The sequence below is a fragment of the Salvia splendens genome, chromosome 19, assembly GCF_004379255.2.
Source record: "Salvia splendens isolate huo1 chromosome 19, SspV2, whole genome shotgun sequence".
NCBI lineage: Eukaryota > Viridiplantae > Streptophyta > Magnoliopsida > Lamiales > Lamiaceae > Salvia > Salvia splendens.
Window position 1 is genome coordinate 22,631,280 of NC_056050.1, and position 22,907 is coordinate 22,654,186.

Sequence of the window (22,907 nt, forward strand, 5' to 3'; positions counted from 1 at the left end):
GATAATTAGTGTCAATTTTTCTATTTTATTTCTCGCCTCTTATTCTCTTTCTTTTTTCTATTTTATTAAATATGTATTAAAACTCATATTATCCATAAATGAGACTATTTTATTTGATCATCTTGGTATTTTTCCTAAGATGATATTGACTAATCCATTTCGATTTGAAGGAAATGGAATACCTGCATTATATCTACCTATCTTTCTGGCTCGACATAATTAAATTCCTCTATATAAGTAATCGAAAAAAAAAAGAAATTGCTCCATTGTTTTAATTCATAAAAATTTGATTTACTTATCGTATCAATCTTCATATTTCAAATTTGATAATAAAGAATTATGTAGGGTTTTATATTGTTTCCAAAATTTTCCCTTAAATAAAGTAACTGCCCCTTAAGTAAATTACCCTAACCTGATTAGGATAATTCATTTTCTGGTTATTTGGAATAACTAAATCCCCTGATTTCATTTTATACTAATTGAATTTTTAGTTTTTGATCTCCGTTTGTCTTTTTCCCCACGAAAATAAACCCCTCTCTTCCACCGTCGGAGGGTTTTAGCTCTGTTCCGATTTTCTCTCTCTACTCACAACAATGGATCCCCTTCCATCCGCCACCATTGCTCGCCAAACGTGGGAATTGGAGAACAACATTGTCGCAACCACCGCCGCCTCCGATTCCTCCGACGCCATTTTCTTCTACGACGAGGCTGCGCAGGCCAAGTGCCAGCAGGAGAAGCCCTGGGCGAATGACCCGAACTACTTCAAGCGCGTCAAGGTATCCGCCCTCGCGCTGCTCAAGATGGTGGTGCACGCTCGCTCCGGCGGCACCATCGAGGTCATGGGACTCATGCAGGGGAAAACCGACGGCGACACTATAATCGTAATGGATGCCTTTGCCCTCCCCGTTGAAGGCACCGAAACTAGGGTTAATGCGCAGGCCGATGCCTATGAGTACATGGTTGATTATTCGCAAACCAACCAACGGGTAATTTCAAACTTTTCTCTCACTTATGTTTGAATCTATTCTGTATTTGTGACCGGGAGAAGATGCAAAATATGACTTTATATCTGAGAAGTTGGAGAGGATGTTATAGAATATATGCGTGAGAGTACAATTTGCAGTAGTTTTGTTGATAATCGGCACGATTTTTATGGCATTGTTGCAGAAGTTTCTTTTATAGGCTGTTTTTGTTTTTCTGACTATCTGAAAGTTCAATTGTTCAATCATTTCGAGTGCAGCAGTATTTTCCTGAACCTTGTATCTGATTTTGTTTTGGAGGATTTTGGATGTGATCATAACAGAAATTAGGTTTTTTAGTGTGAAATATGTAGACATTTGCTGTTTTCTAAATGGGGAGGGTTGTTTCGCAAAAGCTAAGCATACATAGCACATTTACGGATATGTAGACATTTAAATTTATTGCTCAAACTAATTGTCGTCAGTGCTTTGATTCTATTGTATTATGTGATAATGTAATCAACTTTGAACTTATGGATGAAGGCGGGTCGATTAGAGAATGTAGTTGGGTGGTACCACTCCCATCCTGGTTATGGCTGCTGGCTTTCTGGTATAGATGTTTCCACACAAATGCTAAACCAGCAATACCAGGAGCCATTCCTAGCTGTTGTTATTGATCCAACAAGGACAGTTTCTGCTGGGAAAGTGGAGATTGGTGCTTTTAGAACATACCCCGAAGGTTACAAACCTGCAGATGAGCAAGTCTCTGAGTATCAGACCATCCCTCTGAACAAAATTGAAGACTTTGGTGTGCACTGTAAGCAGGTGATCACCCCCATGATATTTAAGTATTTAAATGACTATTTGTATATACTCCGTAGTATGTATAATTTTCTGAATTTTGTTCATTTTCTTAATTGTGCAGTATTACTCGTTAGACATCACGTATTTCAAGTCATCGCTTGATTCTCATCTATTGGATCTGTTGTGGAACAAGTATTGGGTGAACACCCTTTCTTCTTCACCTTGGCTGGGTAATGCAGACTTTGTTGCTGGTCAGATATCAGATTTAGGTAATTACTGCTGCCATGCTAATGTTATTATTTCTTGGCTCCATTATGTTAATGGCATAAAGAAGCTGAGTTTCTAGCCAGCATGCGGTTCAGATAGTAGATGTTATTCTTTGGTGCTATAGTACTAAGGTAAGACTGTGATTTCTGCAGCTGAGAAAATTGAGCAAGCTGAAACTCAAATTGCTCATTCAGGCTTTGGGTCTTTGGTAATAGCACCTCAAAGGAAGAAAGAGGTCTGTCACTAATTCCCACCCAACATTTTACCTTTTTCTCCTAGAATTACTTGGCCTCAGTTTGAGACTTTGAGTTTGTGTTTTCTTGCCTATTAGCTTATGCATATGCACCAGAAGTTATTATCTTTCACAAACTCCATGAAGTTATCGATTTTCATTTGTTTGTCATTTGGTGTCTTTGAAGTTTTTGAAGTTCTCAAACACAAGAATGCGAGATCCATTTTACTTTTTCTTTTGTAACACACCAACAGTTTCCCAGTATCTGAATATATAGTTTTGAAAAGGCATAATCCCAGTATCTGAATATATGTTTTAAGTATTTTTCTTTTCACTTATTAAAACACACTTCCAATCCTAGTTTTCACATGATACACTTTCACTCTTTTAAGCAAACGTGTTACTTTGTGTATTTCATAACTAAGAATTGCGAACTGGTATGGCAGTATGAGTTATTCTATAGCTGTCAACTAAAAAGAAGATGCATCCATTGATCAAGGGCCAAGTTTTTACCATTATCATGTGATATCTTAATGTAATTATTTTGAGTCATTTTTCCATTTCCTTTCTGATCCATTTGCCATGGAGCTCTTTAGCACTTTCAAAAATTGCAGCTCTTGCTTGATCATTAACACTGATCCAATTCTGTAATCTTTCCAAGATTAATTTCTTCAGAAGATACATGTATTTACTTTTTAATTGTGTTGATAAATGCATGCGCATTTACTTGATCAAATATAGGAAGCACAAAGAGAAAAATATTTTACTGCAACCAAACTCCTTTTCATCTACTTCCATTTATTGCTGATTGTGGATTTGCTATTTTTCAGCAAGAATCTCAACTTAACAAGATTACTCGTGATAGTGCAAAGATAACTGTGGAGCAGGTTCACGGTTTAATGTCACAGGTAAATTGCAATCTGCTCTAATATCATAATTCAATTGCAAAGAAGTTAGGCGTTGAATTGATCAATACTTAATTTATTTCCCTTTGTTAGGTCATCAAGGATATTCTATTCAACTCTGTTGGCCAACCCAGTCAATCTCAAACTGACCCAAATGGTCCTGAAGCAATGGCTGAAACCTGAGCCAATGCATCGGTAAAACCTCTCTAATTTATGACTTGATGGCCCTTCCTCTCACTATCTGGTATAGCAAACCTCTGAGTTCAAAACAATTGGAGCTCATGAAGGTGGCTTCAGAAACTTTTGAATTTGTTGGTGCTGCTGGGGAGTCGAAGTAAAATTAGAGAATGTTGAACATCTATGTTTTTTTCTCGAATTGGTAGTAGACTTGTCTATTCTCGCTTGTAAATGGCTCTATCAACATTGTTCTTAGCTGTTCACATCTGCTCATTTGAAAGTCTATCGTCTCTTATCATCGTATACTGAATTTTGTTGATCTTGAGGCCATGAACTTGCTGAGACTTTTTTTTAGTATTTTCCAGTTAATAACCCCAGACTAGTAGACAAGTTTTTGTGTTTCTATATTCTTGTGAGGGGTAGGGAATCAAATTAAATGTGACATTTGAGATGGGATGTAAAATAATAAGCATACACGAGTCTGCATTATTGATGAGGATATTACTTAGGTAGAAATGTTGATGGCTTGAGAATTAGAGATGGGTCATGTCAAGCTAGTGAATAAAGAAAGGACTAATGTATAGTGGAATGTATGTTGAGTGGTTGTGGCATTACATATCATCTAATAATGCCCCATTTATTCGTATTAGCTACAAAAGAATATGATCCGTGGCATATATTCCTCATGCAACCTAATTCAATTTGATCATAATCTAACAATACCTGCTACTTTTACATACAAGGGGAAATTGTCTTAAAACCCACAATACACTCACTTGGTCAATTTTGGTATTTCTTTGAAAGGGGTTTTAAAAATCACAAACTTTTTAAAGTGTAAGTTTTCCAACCCGTTGCCCATATAGAAATATTTCGATGGATTATTATCCTACTTGGCCAGTAGTGAAATGTATATGGCTTAGTCTATATTATACGTGAAATGATGCCGTTTCGACGACTTAATTCTTGAATTCAACGTTGAATAATTAGGCCTATAGGATAAAATATGTCTTGTAGATCCGGATTTGAAGAGTGACCCGACATTTGAAAATTGACATCAATCTAAAAGTATGAGTTTTAAGTCGATTTTTAAAGTGTAGAGGATACGAATACAATATTTAACTTTTAAAGCTTTTTATTATTATAAATTGGGTATGGTGGAATATTGAGATGATTGACATAAAAGTTTAGTAAGATTAGAAGAACACGATTCCCTTAGACAGCCTCCAATAAGTTCGGTTGTTATGGGCCGATGCTTTTTGGTCAGGATTCTCTCTATCTTCCATTTAATTTCTTATATAACTATTTTAGCCCTTCACAAAGAGCAAAATAATTAAAGCCTACTATTGTGGTTTTCTGCAATTATTATATGTACCTTATATCGTCTAATTGAATCAAACACGTCTTGTAAGAAATAATAAAAATGTGTCCCTTGAATAGTGGTACATGTATAATTCCATTTTATAAAGTTTGAGTTTTAGGTGAATTTGGAAGAAGACACCCACTAATCAAAACCAATTAAATAAAATACATTCTTTTAGAATACATTAATACACTTGAACAAAATCATCAATGATCTTGGATGAACTTTATTAATATTGTATTCAGGCAAAAAAATCAAATAAGTATTTCAATTTCTTATTGGATGAAGATCATATTTGGTACACATAAGTTCCATTTTCTCAAAAGGTCACTAATATGTCCTTTCCTCTCTACTTAAACGTTAGGAATAGTTGGACCTTCTTTCTTTAATTATTCAATCAAATGCCTCTTTATTTTATTCTTTTCAAAACTCAATATTGTTTTAAAGAAAATTACTATAGCACAGTTCAATTCAATTTAGAATCTATAGGGAATTGCAGTCAAACTATTCATATTCCAATTGGAATGGAGCTGATTTAATTGCTTAATTATCTTTCTTGATTACTTTCAAAAATCCAAATATTCAGTGATTTCATGTAACCCTCGAGTATGGGTGTGTTTGAAATATATATTCTCGATTAATTGAGGTGTAAAATAGTATTAAATCTGATTTCATTTACGGGTTAAAGATAAATTTATGAGCTATACAATTGACATAATTGTAAAATTTACCTTATCACAGGAAACTTAAATTTGGTACTTTGTCTTCTACTATTAATAATTAATTTCCATATGTGTAAACTGTGATAATTTAAGACTCAAATGTTAGAGGATTGGAAACGAAAAGGGTTTATCTGTTTATTTATTTATTTATTCCAATGAAGAAGTAAAAAGGCAATAACTTCACATGATTTCGATATGCATATATGAAGAAGGTAAGGTGCATGTGAAAGTTGATGAAAAAAGTGCATTAGGATGCCAAAAGCTCAAGCCCATGCCTCCTCACATGAAAAAGATTATGTCCCCAAATACAACAATAATATTATACTACATAAATAAAATTTGAAATTCTTTTATTATTTACTGGTAAATTATAATCCATCAAATAGTGGGGTGGGTGGCAGGGAAGAGTCGAGAAAAGCATGATTTTCTCAAAGAAATATTGTAGAGATCATAATAAATAGGTACCATTAATGAAGAAGCAAAAAAAAGTAATAATAATAAAAATAAACAATACAGCAGCCCTATTTTTATTTCTTTTCTTTTTCTCTATACATATGAATTTATGTTTATTAGAGGTTTTTTTTTTATCAAGAAAAAGTCTTTAAAAGTACTCCTTGCCAAAATTTTCAAGAAATACTTATCCAAATACGTCTTGCTTTCTAAAATTATCAATGCTAACCTTATCCTCGCGTGGAATCTTTTGTGCAGTGATGACGATAATGAATAGGGATCAAATCAAATAAATGTCATATCAATTTAAGGAATTGAAAATAAATATAGTTCATGTATTTTGATTAATTATGTGGATAATGAGGTCACAAGGATGGATTTCTCGTAGGAATTTTCATATTATTGTTATAACGATTGTTTACATACACAAGAATGTTTTTCATGATAATACATTTTATATATTATTACTACAATAAATAATTTTTGTTATATCATGTAAGGTACCAAAGATCAACAATGCATGTTTAAGCTAGAGATTAAAGAATTTGTTGACGACTCAAACTTGGCAAATATTTTCAGATGAACCCTAGTTTTAATGTTGAAGATGACATGAATTAATACAACCTCCATCCTTAAAAAATTGACAAATTTGTATATGACACGAGTTTTAATGTGGAATTAGTAAAATAAGAAAAATAGGAAAATGTAAGAGAGAGTGAGAAAAAAGATAATGGAAGTAGTGTTGTTGGATTGTGGGGTCTAGATTATTATTGGTGTTTGTTTGTTCAAAATTTTCTTTATTTAGTGCTTGTCTAATTTTGGGTGATGACCCAAAATTAAAAAAAAACTAGTCTATTTCAGTACTATGAAATTAATTCCCCTTTTTTACAAGAAAAAGAAAATAGAACGAAAACTTACCATTGAAATGAAGTAGTAGATAAATTAAACTAAAATAAGGAAGCTAGTGAAGACTTAACATATAGATCCAAAATAGCAACAGAATAGATAATACTCCCTCCGTCCCACATAATTTGACCAAGTCTTCCATTTTGGATCGTCCTACATAATTTGATTCATTTCACTTTTATCATTTTTGGTAGTAGACCTTACATTCCACTAACTCATTCCTACTCACATTTAATTATAAAACTAATATATAAAAATGGGACCCACATTCCACTAACTTTTTCAACTCACTTTTCATTACATTTCTTAAAACTCGTGCCCGGTCAAAGTGTCTCAAATTGTGTAGGACGGAGGGAGTAGAAATTTAATTTAAACATTCACTGGCACTAAAGTGCATACATTAGGTCACACGTGGCCTTCTAGACCTACCACATATACACACAAACTCCTCTCTTTCTCTCTCACACACACACAACCAAATTTAGCTCCATAAATGAGTGTGCAAGACATCCATTTTAATTTGATTCCACCCCACTTCAATTTTCCTGTGGCTCTATTTCCAAATCATTAATCACCCTCTCTCTCTCATCAAACAAGAAAAAGAAATAAATAAGATGGTCTTTCACTAGCTTTTCTCTTCTTCTTGAATTTGATTAGTTTCTGAGTTTACAAGGCTGCCTTTTCTCTTCCAACATGGCCACCACCAAAGGCATCAGTCTTGAAGAGATCAAGAATGAAGCTGTTGATTTGGTTTGTATCTATCTACACACACACACACACTTATATGTATCATGCATGTGTGTGTTGTTACACTTATTGAAGATGCATGCTTTTGCCACTCTTATATATTTATTTTTTAGCATGTTTTTTATTTTAGTATTTTCTTAAAATGTTACTTAAAATCTTAGTACAAAGGAGAATTTTAGAAGCGAATGTTTGTTAGTGAGTTTTCTTAGCAAAACTGCGCACACATTGGGGTGTGTGTGTATTTCTGTGTTTTTGCTTGGACATTTCTTGTCATTTTCTTGTCTTTTCTAGCTCCTCACCCTCCTTTCATATCTGCCAGGAAATTTTAGCACTTTGTAAATTTTTAAATTTTTTAATGTTATTTTTTGCATGTTTCATTAACTGGAGCAAGCAATAAATATGTTTGTAAACTAATTTACTGCTTTTCTGTGTGTTTTATTTAATATGTTGGATTCCATGATCTCTTGTCTGTAAGGCTGTTACAAGCATTTAATTATATTGTTGGGAATCAAACCAAAATTCTAGTTGGTGCACGTGGAATATTTCTCTTTGTTTTGCTCTGAACAGGAAAAAAGATTTTTAATTCCTTTAGAAATGTAAATCATTTCACTGAGATATAGTTGTTTCTTTCATTATCGCAACTAAATTACTGTTAAGTACTTTGATTTTGGTAAATATTAACTTTGTCAGTATGTTATATGTATAAGTTTTATATTGAACACTTAACACCTAATTTTACAGATTTTTATTAGTACTTTTTAATGTGATTCTTTACTTTGTTGATAATTTCTTCTTTTTTGAAAGCTTTATTGGTTTAGATTATATGCATGAATAAAGTTAGCTGTGCAGTAGTTTTTATATCATTTATGTTAGTCACATGCATATTGCCTTCACTCAGTTTTTTGTCTTTTTAAAGGCAGTTGAGGTTTAAGACGAAAAGAAAATAAATAAAACAACCATATAAAAGTTTTTTTGAGTGATATTAAAATGAGATATTTATGAATTGTTAACTAACTCCTTATGTGTGTTAGTTAAAGTGAGCTTCTGTTGAACTTTAATTGGATGGTTAATGATCAAACTTAGTATGATAATCCGCTAAATATTATGCATTAATTAACCAAAACTCAATAATATCAAAGGTTAAAATCACCTTGTGCAAGAAAAAGAGTGATGAATTGAAGAGGAATTATGTGTACTAATTTTCTATATGTTTGATTATATATGATTTATAATAGTGAGTCGTCTCATATGCACGAGTGTTCATTCTATGTGTTATCTGCGATGGCTTAAGATGGTATATTTAACAACATTTCGAATGCCAATTTACAGGAAAGGATTCCTGTAGACGAAGTATTCGAGCAGCTAAAATGTACGCGAGAGGGTCTAACTTCGGAGGAAGGAGAGAACAGGCTGAAAATATTTGGTCCAAACAAGTTGGAAGAGAAAAAGGTTAGACCACATTGCCTTGTTTCTTCATGTGTGAAAGTTATGTTTGAAAAGAAATGAGTGATGATTGTTAGATATTTTGTATGTAGGAGAGCAAGCTCCTCAAGTTTTTAGGCTTCATGTGGAACCCGTTGTCGTGGGTTATGGAGGCTGCTGCCCTGATGGCTATAGTCCTCGCCAACGGGGATGGAAGGCCTCCCGACTGGCAGGACTTCGTTGGCATCGTTGCATTGCTGTTCATCAACTCCACCATCAGTTTCATCGAAGAAAACAACGCTGGCAATGCTGCTGCAGCTCTCATGGCTGGTCTCGCGCCAAAAACCAAGGTAACTTGGTTAAAATACTCTGCTTATGATCTCAAGATTTCGATTGTAAGAATGGTTTATAACTTATGTATGATTTAGGTGTTGAGAGACGGTCGATGGAGTGAGCAGGATGCAGCAATCCTTGTCCCGGGCGATATAATAAGCATAAAGCTAGGAGATATTATCCCTGCTGATGCTCGTCTCTTGGAGGGCGATCCTTTGAAAGTCGACCAATCTGCATTGACAGGGGAGTCCCTACCCGTGACCAAGAGCCCCTCGGATGAGGTATTCTCCGGGTCAACGTGCAAGCAGGGGGAGATCGAGGCTGTTGTCATTGCAACGGGCGTCCACACCTTCTTTGGCAAGGCTGCTCATCTGGTGGACAGCACCAACCAAGTTGGACACTTCCAGAAGGTTCTGACCGCCATCGGGAACTTCTGCATCTGCTCCATCTTCGTTGGGATAATCATCGAGGTCATTGTCATGTACCCGATCCAGCACCGCAAGTACAGGGACGGGATTGACAACCTGCTGGTCCTCCTGATTGGAGGGATCCCCATTGCCATGCCAACGGTGTTGTCTGTCACTATGGCTATCGGGTCCCACCGCCTCTCTCAACAAGGTGCCATAACGAAACGAATGACCGCCATAGAGGAAATGGCGGGGATGGATGTTTTATGCAGTGACAAGACAGGAACACTCACTTTGAACAAGCTGACTGTTGACAAGAGCCTCATCGAAGTTTTCGTGAAGGGGTTGGACAAAGAGCAGGTGATGCTGCTCGCAGCTCGGGCTTCGAGAACTGAAAACCAGGATGCCATAGATGCTGCAATTGTAGGGATGCTTGCTGATCCAAAGGAGGTATATGTTGTACTTGAACAAAATATTAATTTTAGTTCAATTTGCCTTAGATATATCATCGTTTCTGTCTCGATTCGACAGGCGAGAGCTGGTATAAGAGAGGTGCATTTTCTGCCTTTCAACCCTGTGGATAAGAGGACTGCATTGACTTACATAGATTCCAATGAGAATTGGCATCGCGCGAGCAAAGGTGCACCCGAGCAGGTATGCCCACCTTGTGATTTTCTTTTCGTCGTGACTCTTTCTCACAAATCCTCCCTTCTCTGTAGATATTGGAACTTTGTCATAGCAAGGAAGATGTGAGGAAGAAAGTTCATGCTGTTATAGATAAGTTCGCTGAACGTGGGCTTCGTTCCTTAGGAGTTGCTAGACAGGTTTTTTAACATATCTCCGAAGTTGCACTATCCTTTTCTGATATGTACAATAGTTTACGTTCGTGCTGCCTTTTTGTCGTCATCTGCAGGAAGTTCCTGAGAAGTCGAAGGAGAGTCTTGGAGGGCCGTGGCAGCTCGTTGGCCTTTTGCCTTTGTTCGATCCACCTAGGCACGATAGCGCAGAAACAATCAAGAGAGCCTTGAACCTTGGCGTGAATGTGAAGATGATCACTGGTAAATGAATCATATGTTTGTTTATGTACATATGCTTCGAGCTACTCACTCTTCCCTCGTTTTTCAGGTGATCAGCTCGCCATTGCCAAGGAAACAGGACGCCGGCTTGGAATGGGGACAAACATGTACCCGTCTTCTTCCTTGCTTGGACAGGACAAAGACGAATCTATTGCAGCACTTCCTGTGGACGAGCTGATCGAGAAGGCTGATGGCTTTGCTGGAGTTTTTCCCGGTGAGTTTACATTTTCCTTCGATGCTGTTTTTTGCTGATTAGTACTACTATAAAATGAAAATGGTGTTATGTTTAACTGCAGAACACAAATACGAAATCGTGAAGAGATTGCAAGAGAGGAAGCACATATGTGGTATGACAGGGGATGGTGTGAACGACGCCCCAGCTCTGAAGAAGGCAGATATCGGCATTGCTGTTGCTGATGCAACGGATGCTGCTCGAGGTGCATCAGACATCGTCTTGACTGAGCCGGGGCTGAGCGTCATCATAAGTGCAGTGCTTACTAGCAGAGCGATTTTCCAAAGAATGAAGAATTACACTGTGAGTTATGATTTCATTTCATCACTCTATGCATATTTAGCCTCTTGTTAACTCTCTGAACTAACTATTTTTCCAATATCGTTTTCAGATATACGCCGTCTCAATTACAATACGTATTGTGGTAAGTATTCGAGTAACGCCCAAAATGCCATGTCTCACACTAGCATTTTTCTAACTCTTGTTTTTTGTGTATGCAAAACAATATAGTTTGGATTCATGCTTATAGCGTTGATATGGAAATTCGACTTCGCCCCGTTCATGGTTCTGATCATCGCCATACTAAACGATGGTTAGTTAACTGCATCCAAATCCTTATTTAAAAAATTATACATGTATTAACGCGTTGCATATATTTACTAGGAACCATCATGACTATCTCAAAGGACCGGGTGAAGCCATCTCCGGTCCCAGACAGCTGGAAACTCAAGGAGATATTCGCCACCGGGGTCGTCTTAGGAGGGTACTTGGCATTAGGGACTGTACTATTCTTCTGGCTCGTGAAGGACACCTCCTTCCTATCTGTGAGCACGGGATTTTCTTTGATGTTGCAAGTTCTATAGTTCTAGGCACGTTTTACTCATTCATCGACTCTCTGTATACGCAGGACAAGTTTGGTGTGAGGTCTATAAGAGATAGTCCTGAGGAAATAATGGCTGTGTTGTACCTGCAAGTGAGCATTGTGAGCCAAGCGCTCATTTTCGTCACAAGATCTCGTAGCTGGTCATTTGCTGAGCGCCCCGGGATGTTCCTTCTTGGCGCTTTCCTAATAGCTCAAATGGTAAGATCTTGATCTGAGAGTGCTGCATTCATCATCATCATCATAGTTGAGATATAGACTTTGATATAAACATATTTGATTATTTTCGATAATAGGTTGCGACCTTGATAGCTGTCTACGCGAACTGGACCTTTGCAAAGATCAAGGGGTGTGGTTGGGGCTGGGCAGGTGTCATCTGGCTTTATAGCATCGTCACTTACTTCCCCCTCGACATCCTCAAGTTCTGCATTCGCTACGTGCTTAGTGGGAAGGCGTGGGATAATCTTTTGGAGAACAAGGTACGATTTCCACGTACTTCACGTGTAGCTTGGTTCATTTACGTCTCGTGGGGCTAATGCACGATTCTCTTAATTCGGATGTAGACTGCATTCACCACCAAGTCCAACTACGGGAAAGAAGAGAGAGAGGCTCAATGGGCAGCTGCGCAGAGGACTTTGCACGGCCTTCAGCCACCAGAAACCGGCAATCTCTTCAACGAGAAGAACAGCTACAGGGAGCTCTCCGAGATTGCTGAGCAGGCCAAACGACGAGCAGAAGTTGCAAGGTACTAAAAATTCCATCCTCAACCACAAAATTTAGTACAGATTATAAGTGAAGCGGTATTGCTAAGATTGTACGAGATTTGTGCTGTAGGCTGAGAGAGCTGCATACGCTCAAGGGGCACGTCGAATCAGTGGTGAAGCTGAAGGGACTGGACATCGATACGATCCAGCAGCATTACACTGTCTGATCCAATCAATATGCGATGAAGAGAGATGCATGTTGTTGTTGTTCGAGTAATCAACTTTTTAGATAGTTAAACTAGTTTTTGTTATAATCGTACTTGATCAAGCTTGAAGCAGCAACCCCATTTAATCATAATAGGATTTGTTGAGGTTTTGCTGTTTTATCATGAATAATGAAATCACATGAAATGCTATATTGTTTTTTCCTTACTAGACTTCATATATAGTACTATAATTCCACTTTCTTATTTCGTTAAAGTAAAAAAAATCGAAGTTCCAAATACAGAATGCAGAAGTTGGTGATGCAATCACTAGAAACAACAGAGGAAAGTAAAAACAACGAACTCGGGTTTTCCACGAGTCAAGAGGAATGGTGGTTAGCCAGGCCACGCTTTGGGAAGGTCATAGTGCTCGCTCGGGTTAGCCAAATACTGATTAAATTCCCCAATACGATCACAGTGAGACTTCATAGCAGCCTTTGCAAGTCTCTCCAGCTCGATTTTATGCAGATGTTCCATGTAGCGTCTTTCTGCTGGAGTCGGGCACATTCCTCCTCTCAATTTCCATCACAATACGTTTTATCTGATACCAACGCGTTGTTTTCATCTGCACCACAAACGAGTTGCTCCAAGGATTAACATATAGAGAAATTATATAAAGAAAGAACCAAACCAAAACCTAACAAGTTGAACGATCTAATTCAAAATAAACATCTAAAAGGCGGCTTAAAGATGTAAGAATGGAAGGTCAAGAAGATTGTGGTAAACCTGTCGATTGAACATTCCCAACAGCATGGTATGATAGGATATTTCTGTTTCTGTTCTTCCTTTTCTTTATGATGGCTGCGTTCCTCGCATCAAAAGCTTTGCCCTTTAGCCTCAGCTTGCCAGCAACAACATTTTCATTAGCTGACATCTCTCTCACTATCTCCTTACCTTGAGAAGTTCGAAAGCATTGTTCCAAATCATGAAAATTGATTTTGAGTGTTTAAATCTCAAGAAAACACCAAAAGTGAATATCCCATGTGTAACTTTAACTTGAAGGACAACCTGATTTAAGGAAAATGAGTTTATTCTAGCAGCTTTAATTTCATGACTCAGTACATACATATCTATAGACTATAGATGTCCGTATGAATATTTAAAACATTACCAACACAGCATGTTTAGATAATAAAAATTCCTAAGCAAAAAGTAAGTACCTCAATGTTATCTGTTCATCCTAAAACAAAATTGTGCAGAGAGAAGCATTCCAAACCACAACCACGTTAATCAGCCATACTAATTGCTGGAATCTTTTGAATTCCAGCATGGACCATTGCTTTCCTCCAGGCAGCAGCATGGTCCCATATCTCTGCCCCAGCATAAATGCTGGACAGCAGAACATACCGTCCACAATGTTCGGGTTGCAAGTCAAGCAACCGACGACCAATTTCATTTCCCAAATCGACATCCCCATGAACCCTACATGCACCCAAAAGAGCACCCAATACAGAGGCATCAGCCTCAAAAGGCATGCTTCTCACAAACTCATATGCCTCTTTTAGAATGCCAGCTCTGCCCAACAGATCGACCACACATCCATAATGTTCCATTGTTGGTTTAAGGGAGAAATCACGAGATATTGCTTGAAACAATTCCATGCCTAAGTCCACAAGTTTAGCCCGAGCACAAGCTGACAGGACGCATACAAATGTAACTTCATTAGGACACAACCCCGAGCTCTTCATCTTCTCAAACATCTCTAGAGCCTGACTTTCCCTGCCATTTGAAGCCAATGAACATAGCATAGCATTCCACGCACATACCTTTTTCACGGACATGCCATTGAACACTTGAAAAGCATAACTTAGGCAACCCATTTTCCCATAGAATGATATCAATGCTGTTCCACTAAAAACACTCAACTCCTTCTCATTCCTAACCATGTATCCATGAATTTGCTTTCCTTGATACAACACCGACCCATCATCCGAATTCGCACATGAAGAGAGGACACTTACAAAAGTGGCCTCACTCGGCCTTAAAAAGCCACGAATTACATCCTCGTCTCTCATCATTTCCGTAAAAAACTTAATTGCCTCCATAAAGCACCCACTTTGTGCTTAGCCATTAATGATACTTGTCCATGAATAAACATCTCTCTTTGGCATGCTAAAGAACATCGAAATAGCCAAATCCATGTTGCCACTTTTTCCAAATGCATCAAGCATCGCATTAATTGAAACAATGCATGGTTGAGGTATCTCATCAAAGACCTTATGTGCACTCCTTATATCACCAAATTGTGAATAAAGAGAAAGAAACGATGTACGGACAAAAGGGTCACCTAGCAGGCCTCTTTCAACACATTGTGCATGTAAAGAGTAACCTATTCGTGATGTACCATATGACTTTGAGAGAGAAGAAGCAACGGCCTTAAGAACAGAAGGAAAAGTGTAGCTATTAGGAGCAGCCTGATTGTGAAGCATCTCCCTGAAGAGGCTGAGGCTACTGTGGGGTCTAGAAAGGTTTAGATATGTTCTGATGAGAGTATTATATAGGAGAGTATTAACCCATAGATCTCTGATGAGAAGGTAACCATGGGTAATTAACAAGGAATGAACTTGTTCGACTTGTTTCGAGCACTTACTAGCATATCCATTAAAACGCTGAAGAAGATGGAGCAAAAGTTCAGGACGTGATTGCAAATTCAACATTCAGACTTATCTAACCAGACATTGCCAGAGCTGACAATTAGATGGAACTATATAACTTAGAATCGAAAGAATCTAAGTGAACCAGGTCTCAGTTAAGATCAGCAGCAAGAGTCACCTAGCATCAGTCTCTACTCTGAATTACTAGCTATTGAACCAGAGTATTAAATTACTGAGCATTCACTTTATTAGCTATCTCTCATTCATAATTGACTTTGAGATGCATAGAAGCACATCACCTCTCTTCTCAGAACAGCAATTTATCCATTTCTTTCATTCAACACTTTCTTCAATCTGTCAACATACAAACAATTCATTATCTGCTAATATACAACATCAAATGATTTTTCTATATTTCAGTTTGCTAATTATTATGTGAAATCCACTTTGTGATGAGAGTCTACTTCCTAATATTCAAGTTCATTTGCATTCAGAATTCTAAACAAAACAACAAAGGTGGAAAATTTTCAGGTTTTCAAAAATACAAATACGCCAAAATCCTAAATGCACGAAATACGCAGAGAGTAATAGCAAATGAAAATCTGATAGCGAGAAATTGATGGCGTACCTGAATCATGTAAGAGGCAAAACGCAGAATTTCACAGAACAGACACAAACACGCAAATTCTTCGAAGGAAATGGTGGTGATTATTATAGTGTAAACGCCGAAACCAGAGAAAAAGAGGAGGAAGAAGAAGATAGAACTGATATTGGGCTACAATTTAAATTTTATTATGTTTGTGATGGGCCTCAGTTTAAAATGGGCCATTATTTCGAAACATAACAATTAATTGAATGATGCGATGGATTAGTTACTAATGATGATGGTTGATTTTTATTTATCATTTCTATATAATGTCTAATTAAGTAGTAATTAATTATATAATATACTAATCTTTAGTACTTACTACTATTAATTTATTATTTTGTTTTGCTTTTAGAAATGAAATAATTAGAATATAAGAGTAGTGTAATACTATGATTTTGAAATATCACTGCCAAGGGGAAAATATTGCTCATATAGTTGGTTTATTTTGAAATATGCAATATGATTTTCTGAACCTCAAAACTACACATTAATACCTTATTGGGATGTTCGGTTATCTAGATTATATCTCAGAATATGTATTATTGTATTTGGTATGAGATTGAATTTCACAACTTAATCTTAAATGAATAATCATGTGATAATTAGTCATAATCACCCTCTCTCCAACTAAAATAATCTTACAATGCTATCCTAGATAGATTTATCATAGGATAATTATTCATGGCAACCGAACAACACCTATAAATACTCAAAATACTGTAAAATAATTCGCATCCGTATATTTGTGCAATAAAACTTGCAAGTACTTTGCTATATGTACCGAATTGAAAAATGGTCTAGTATGAACACTTTTTAAATTATTATGTTTATATTTCAATTTTATAAAATAAAATTTTAGATTGATAAATTATCAAAATATAACAGTTAAATCATATTTGAGCATGAAATAGAATTACTAATTTATACTCCATATTTCTACTAAAGCAGCCTTGTATGAGTGTGGTTGTTTTGTTTTATCTAGCATGTGCAAAAATTTAATTCACGAGTTGGAACAAGATGAGCACTAATATTTGAACAAGATGAGCACTAATATTTGAATGATGCACACGCGATGGAACAATGTCACTTATTTTGAGCCACAATAAATGCAGAAAATGAGGAGTGAGATTTGGTGTCAAATTTTGGAATATAGGATAGTCCAATAGAGAATCTCACGATAAAGACTAATTTTCCCAATTCTTTATAGTGTACATTATATTTGTATACGATTTAAAGGAATCCTCAAATTCGCGGAAAAGATGATTGGAATTGGTTATGTACAACGTTATCTAAAGTTCCCAACTTGCGAGAGGGCAAGAAAACGAAGTTTTGGCTTCATATTTGGTGTCCGCGGTTGGGACCACTTATTGGTCGTAAATTGACAACTCGGTTGGGAATTTTGATTGCTTAGCTCGTAAAATGTTCGACGTCCAAGGTGAGTGGAAGTGGGGCGAGTTTCGGCACTTCATTTCGTCAGAAGTGGTTGTCGTAATCGTTGGTATTAAACCTCCATGTGAGGATGGTGGGGATGATTTGTGTATTTGGAGATGAGAAAATAATAAGTTATGAATGGCCAATGTTTATGAGTCTATATGCAAACACTCCTGGGACAGTGTGGATAAGATGGTTTGTATGGTTAGTTTTACAAAAACGGCTAATTATAAAGGAGAGGTGTCGAAGACATTGTTCAAATGATGTTGCTTGCATCGCTTGTGAGACTTCTCATGAGAACTTAAATCACATTCTTAGAGGCTGCCCGAATGCGACTTAAGTATGAGAATATATTGTCCTTTGAGGTAAATTAAATCATTTTCTTACGTTAAATCTTGATAATTGATTGGTGGATGATTTGACGTGCTATGATGTTCCGGGGAGAGCTTGTGTCGTTATGCTACAATTGCGCAATGTAGAGCTTGAGCCAGATTGGTCCACGTAATAGCCGATTCAATAAATAAGGTGCTTAAGGCCATCCACAACGCTGTTCCCCCACCGTTCCTAAACCGTACAATGAACGTCTTTCATAATTTATTCGACAATTTTTTCCACATTTTAAATAAGATTGTCAATTTTAAATAAAGAAACCAATATGGTTTATGGAATTGCACAAGTGGTATTTCGATTAGGTAAAAAGGAAGGAGAATAGTAATGTAAGGCAGCCAAAAGATAGATTGGCCGATGAAACTCTCATACTAGGAGAAAATAAAATAACATATTTATTGTCTCTGTTTATGTTAGAGAATTGTGCTCATCTTCTTCCTACGAATCCATGGCAATTGCTCCACCCAAAACCTTCATCTTCAGCGTCGAATCCAATCCGATTGCTCCGGGCGAAGCCTTCATTTTCAGTGGCGACGACAAACCGCTAAGGCTTAGAAGCACCTTCCTCACCTCGTTTGCCAGCTCGATAACATAGTCATCTTCATGCCCTGTTCCATATTCAAACTCAATCAACAACTCCATATTCAAACTCAATCAACAACTCCACCAAAACCTAAATCTCATTCAACATCAGATTTATCAGATTCTTACCAATATTAAACATGGCCTTCTCCAGCAAGAAAAGGTAGTCCCTGTTGTTACCGCATGGGCCATAGGCTGTCGCGATCTGCCTGGCCATCTCCTCCAAAGGGGCCGGCCCTAAGTAGTACTTGTTCGATATCTTGTCCGGTGTGGAAGTGAATCTGCATTTTCACAAAGCCAACAAACAAATTTGAGAAAAAAATGAACCAAGAATTTGTGATTGCAATAAGATGCCAAAGAAATACTCACACAATCACACCAGTTACAAAGGGCTGTTCAGAATCATCACCCTCCTGCATTTAATCAATTAAAAGATTCAATCTTTTTGGACTCAAACATTCTAAAAACACAGATTGAATTGACAACACACAATGACACAATGCTTACTTTGTAGAAATCAACCAAAGTCTTCGAGTCATACTCGCATTCTCTTCGCTCCAGATACTGATACAACATTTCAATTTAACTACTGTAAGCAACCATCACACTATAATTAACATATATATTCGATGAAATGAAGCAATACCTCCATCGCCGCCTTCTCCTTCTCCGGCCCTCCACGAACGCAATATGCTGCTCCCCACTGTAGAGAGAATTAAAACACAATTGATGCACAAAACCGGAGAATAATAATTTAGGGAAGAAATTTTTAAAAAAATCTCGACTTACGCAGATCGCGCCTTCATTTTCATCCAAGGTGCAAGTTCTAGCAGGGTGCTCGGGCGTACCTCTATGATCAATGCAGGCTGAGATGCATTAAATTAGTTTACTAATTAACACAGATCTAAAAAGAAATTTCGCTAATTAGGTTAAAATTCGTCAGCTCAGAAGGGGGGGTTTCATGAAATTGGCAGCGATTTCATAAATAGTCCAAAATAATGCATTGCACATCACAGAAATCAGATCAGGGGAAATCAATCAAAACAGCGAACCTAAATCGAAGACACGCTTGTAGTCCTTAATAAACCCTATCACTTTCTCATCGACTTCGAATCCGGGGTTCCACACCAACGAACCGTAACCGAATACCCAGAACACCATCTTCGAATCACGTTTAAGCTCTTAACGAATCGAAAAACCTGCGCAGCGAAGAAACCAGCCATTAAATCAAATCCACGATCACCATTCGAAAAGCTACGAAAATGCCGAGGAAAAGGGACGCACGAGGCAGGATTTGAGAGCAGCGGCGAAAGATTTGGGGGAAAAGCGCGAGTAAAACCTTGGGAGAGCAGAGAAGAGAGAGAAGTTGTGGGAATCTCTCTCTGTCTCTCTCTAAGATTGCAGAGGTTGATTGTTGGATTCTAGGAGGAAGACGATTAAAAAGGGGGGAGATTTCGAGCTATTTATAGTAATCAAATTCCGCGTGTTTATGTGTGAAATTGGACGTGTCAATTTTAACTCGCATTTCCCCCACTTTATTATTCTATCCGTTTTACTTTCATTATTATAAATTGATGTTTTTCATTTTTACACTTAATTCTTTTTCCATTATTATTAATCTTTTTGAATGGAATTAACGTAACGAATCACAACGGGACCAAACATAACTAACATGATAAGACATTTTTTCCTAAATTAAAATATTAGTATCACTGTAAAAGGGTATATATTTAAAAAAGCTCCTAGTTTTGAAAAATAAATATTAATTATGATTTATTATATTTAAATAGTACCCGACATAGTTTACAAAAATAGTGTAGGAATCTTGATCTTAAGATGTCCGGTCAACGAAGTTTGACCAATAATAAATGTGACGCGACATTTAATTTTGGAAAATTAAATGATATAGCGTCGATCTACGTTCCGCGTAGATGACCGTAATATATTCACTTTCTCAAATCCGATTCCCGGTGGGTGAGAAATAGTGGATTAAAGTTGATCACATTGTAGCTTTTGATAAATCTATGAGTTGAAATTGTAGGGAGTAATTAACTAGTGTCAATTATCCTACATAGGAGATGAGACACATCTTTAAATGTGTATTTATTAAGTGACTTATTACACTTAGTAATTATCGTGGACTAAGATGGGTGAAAGAGCTCACACGTGCGCACACGCGCGCCGAGCCGAGCCGCGCCCTTGCCCTTGCCCTTGGATCTTGGCAATTGGTCTTTGGGCTTGGTTCTTGGGCTTGTCCCTGGATCCAGACTTAATGTTTTTGACCACCTCAGTTTTGGGCAGCAGCCTGATCCACTTGACATGTTGCGCCTTGATCAGCAGCCTGATCAACTCGGCCTGCTGTGCCTTGAGCGATGACTTGATCAGTGTCTTGATCAAGTCGCTTCACGAAGTCCACATGTGACTGTTGAACTAGGGAGTGTACATCGTCTAGATTCAACGTCGACCACTCCAGTTTTCAAACTCGTAACGGCCGACGGTTACTGCCCCGCCATAATGAGTCATGATGACAGCCATCAAGGCTGAGTTGACCCCTGCAGTGGACTAGGCCTATAAATAGGCTAGTCATTCCATGCATCTCTACACAACATTCACAAAGCATATAGCATCATAAGCTCTCTCCCTCTCCTGCATTATTTTTCTGTCAAAAGCTCTGCCCTCTCCTTCATCCAGTTCGCCGGAGCTCTGTTGATTGCGGTGCTGCTTCACCAGAGATGTAGCCGTTTTATCTTTGGAGACGACAAGCCAAACCGAAAGCACTACCGGGGCGTATCTCGTCTTGCGGAAAGAGGTCTCCTCGACTCGGCTAAACACTTTTACGGTCTTACTGTTTCGATTTTTTCAATTTTAATTTCGGTTAAGTTCGTTCTTTTGTATTCTTTCTTTGGGTTGTATTACGTCTGACTTTTATCTCTTGTTTGAAGCAGAATCCCAACAAATAGAGGAATAGAGATTACATAACAGGAAAAAAGTTATATAGAATAAACTAATTGACAGAAAAAAAAGAAGCTCTAGGTGTTATTTTTTATTTTTACAATATTGGTATTCATTCACAAATTTATTTCTTTAACCTTTGTAGTTAAGATTGAAAGATAGTAGTACTATTTTTAAAATATGAAATTAAAGTACAGTCAATGAAATATGAAATTTATTAGTTTGATATTCAAGATTGATGACCATTGCTGTGCGAAAAATATTCTGCCAAAATTCTTTAGCCGTTTCTTCCAATTTTGATACTAATAGTACCTGTTTTGATCAATACTTAATATTGTATTTAGTTTCATTAAAAGCTTGCTTAAAGATATGTTACATTTATTTATGTTGAAGATCCAAGTGGGGTAAGTCAGTGCATCAAAGTTTGAAACAGAAATACTGTGTCGGTTCATTGAACCTGGACGCTTTTGAGTCAAATTGTTGCTGTCTACGTGTAGAAGGGACCGGCATTTATACTGCGTAAATTTCAAATGGTAAATTATATTAAAATAAAATAAATTAAATTAAATTAAATTGATATGATTATCAACATTCGTTGAACTTGGACGCTTTACGCTAATTAATAACTGTTTTTACTTTTTACTGTATAACAAATGGGAGTTGTAATATATGCAAAACTAATTCATATATTTATGCTTTTATTTCATATATACTGAAATCTCAACGAGTGATAAATTTGGATTTTGTACAAAATTGGGAATATTCCGAATATACATGTGAAATGGCTAATTATATGTTATTTACACGAAAATCACAAAATATCTTTGCATGCATGAAACAAAGTATAGATGGTAGCTATACTTGTAGTGTGTATAGATTTCAAAATTAATAAATGATACTCCTTCCCTCCGAGCTCAAGTGATTGATTTCTTTTTCACTATTATTTTGCGAAGATAATAATAAATACTAGTTAATGTGGAGAGTAAAGTAAAAGGGAAAATAATATAGAAGAGAGTCGTGTTTATATTATTATCTTACTTACTTTATTTTCTCTTCATTTTAACTATTTATTCCTCTATTATTATCCTCAAACACGTGCCGAAAAGCAGTCAGTCACTTGATATGAGACGGAGTAGCAAACACGTATAAAACTGTTTGTAACTACTTTTTAAATATAGGATGTGCATTACTTTATATAGTAGTATTCAATAATGTTTATAGAGTTACGCAAAAATGTTTAGTAGTGAGCTACGAATTGTAGTGAGTTACGCAATAATTTATATATTCAATAATGTTTAGTAGGCATATTAATGCACAATATGTTGGGTTTTAATTTTGCGTCACGCAACTGTCACAATTGTAGTTAGCTACGAGTTGTAGCTTGCTTTCTTTCACTTTTATATTTTGTTTACATAATTTTGGTAAATGTTAGTTTTAAATTGTTCAATAGTAGTAATATTTTCCGA

General features: G+C 36.7%; 3 protein-coding genes and 1 pseudogene across 3 annotated transcripts; 2 read left to right on the forward strand and 2 right to left on the reverse strand.

Moving 5' to 3' along the window:
• Positions 1-468: 468 nt before the first annotated feature.
• LOC121779693 (COP9 signalosome complex subunit 5a-like) lies at positions 469-3,678 on the forward strand. The gene is made up of 6 exons (XM_042177064.1): positions 469-986; positions 1,503-1,784; positions 1,885-2,032; positions 2,183-2,265; positions 3,093-3,170; positions 3,261-3,678. Exons 1-6 carry the CDS (start codon positions 594-596, stop codon positions 3,348-3,350), a joined length of 1,074 nt encoding a protein of 357 aa, XP_042032998.1. The 5' UTR covers positions 469-593; the 3' UTR covers positions 3,351-3,678.
• Positions 3,679-7,297: 3,619 nt separating this feature from the next.
• LOC121779691 (plasma membrane ATPase 4-like) lies at positions 7,298-13,018 on the forward strand. Its single transcript, XM_042177063.1, has 16 exons — positions 7,298-7,532; positions 8,859-8,978; positions 9,065-9,301; positions 9,380-10,141; positions 10,223-10,345; positions 10,411-10,515; positions 10,605-10,749; positions 10,817-10,981; positions 11,064-11,302; positions 11,391-11,423; positions 11,510-11,591; positions 11,663-11,823; positions 11,907-12,080; positions 12,176-12,358; positions 12,443-12,624; positions 12,714-13,018. Exons 1-16 carry the CDS (start codon positions 7,476-7,478, stop codon positions 12,808-12,810), a joined length of 2,865 nt encoding a protein of 954 aa, XP_042032997.1. The 5' UTR covers positions 7,298-7,475; the 3' UTR covers positions 12,811-13,018.
• Positions 13,019-13,027: 9 nt separating this feature from the next.
• Positions 13,028-16,182, reverse strand: LOC121779692 (annotated as a pseudogene).
• Positions 16,183-18,179: 1,997 nt separating this feature from the next.
• On the reverse strand, positions 18,180-19,934 carry LOC121780432 (gamma-glutamylcyclotransferase 2-1-like). The gene is made up of 8 exons (XM_042178061.1): positions 19,774-19,934; positions 19,542-19,688; positions 19,279-19,355; positions 19,136-19,192; positions 18,997-19,053; positions 18,859-18,902; positions 18,619-18,770; positions 18,180-18,515 (listed from the first exon to the last, which is right to left on the reverse strand). Exons 2-8 carry the CDS (start codon positions 19,648-19,650, stop codon positions 18,346-18,348), a joined length of 666 nt encoding a protein of 221 aa, XP_042033995.1. The 5' UTR covers positions 19,651-19,688; positions 19,774-19,934; the 3' UTR covers positions 18,180-18,345.
• Positions 19,935-22,907: the final 2,973 nt, after the last annotated feature.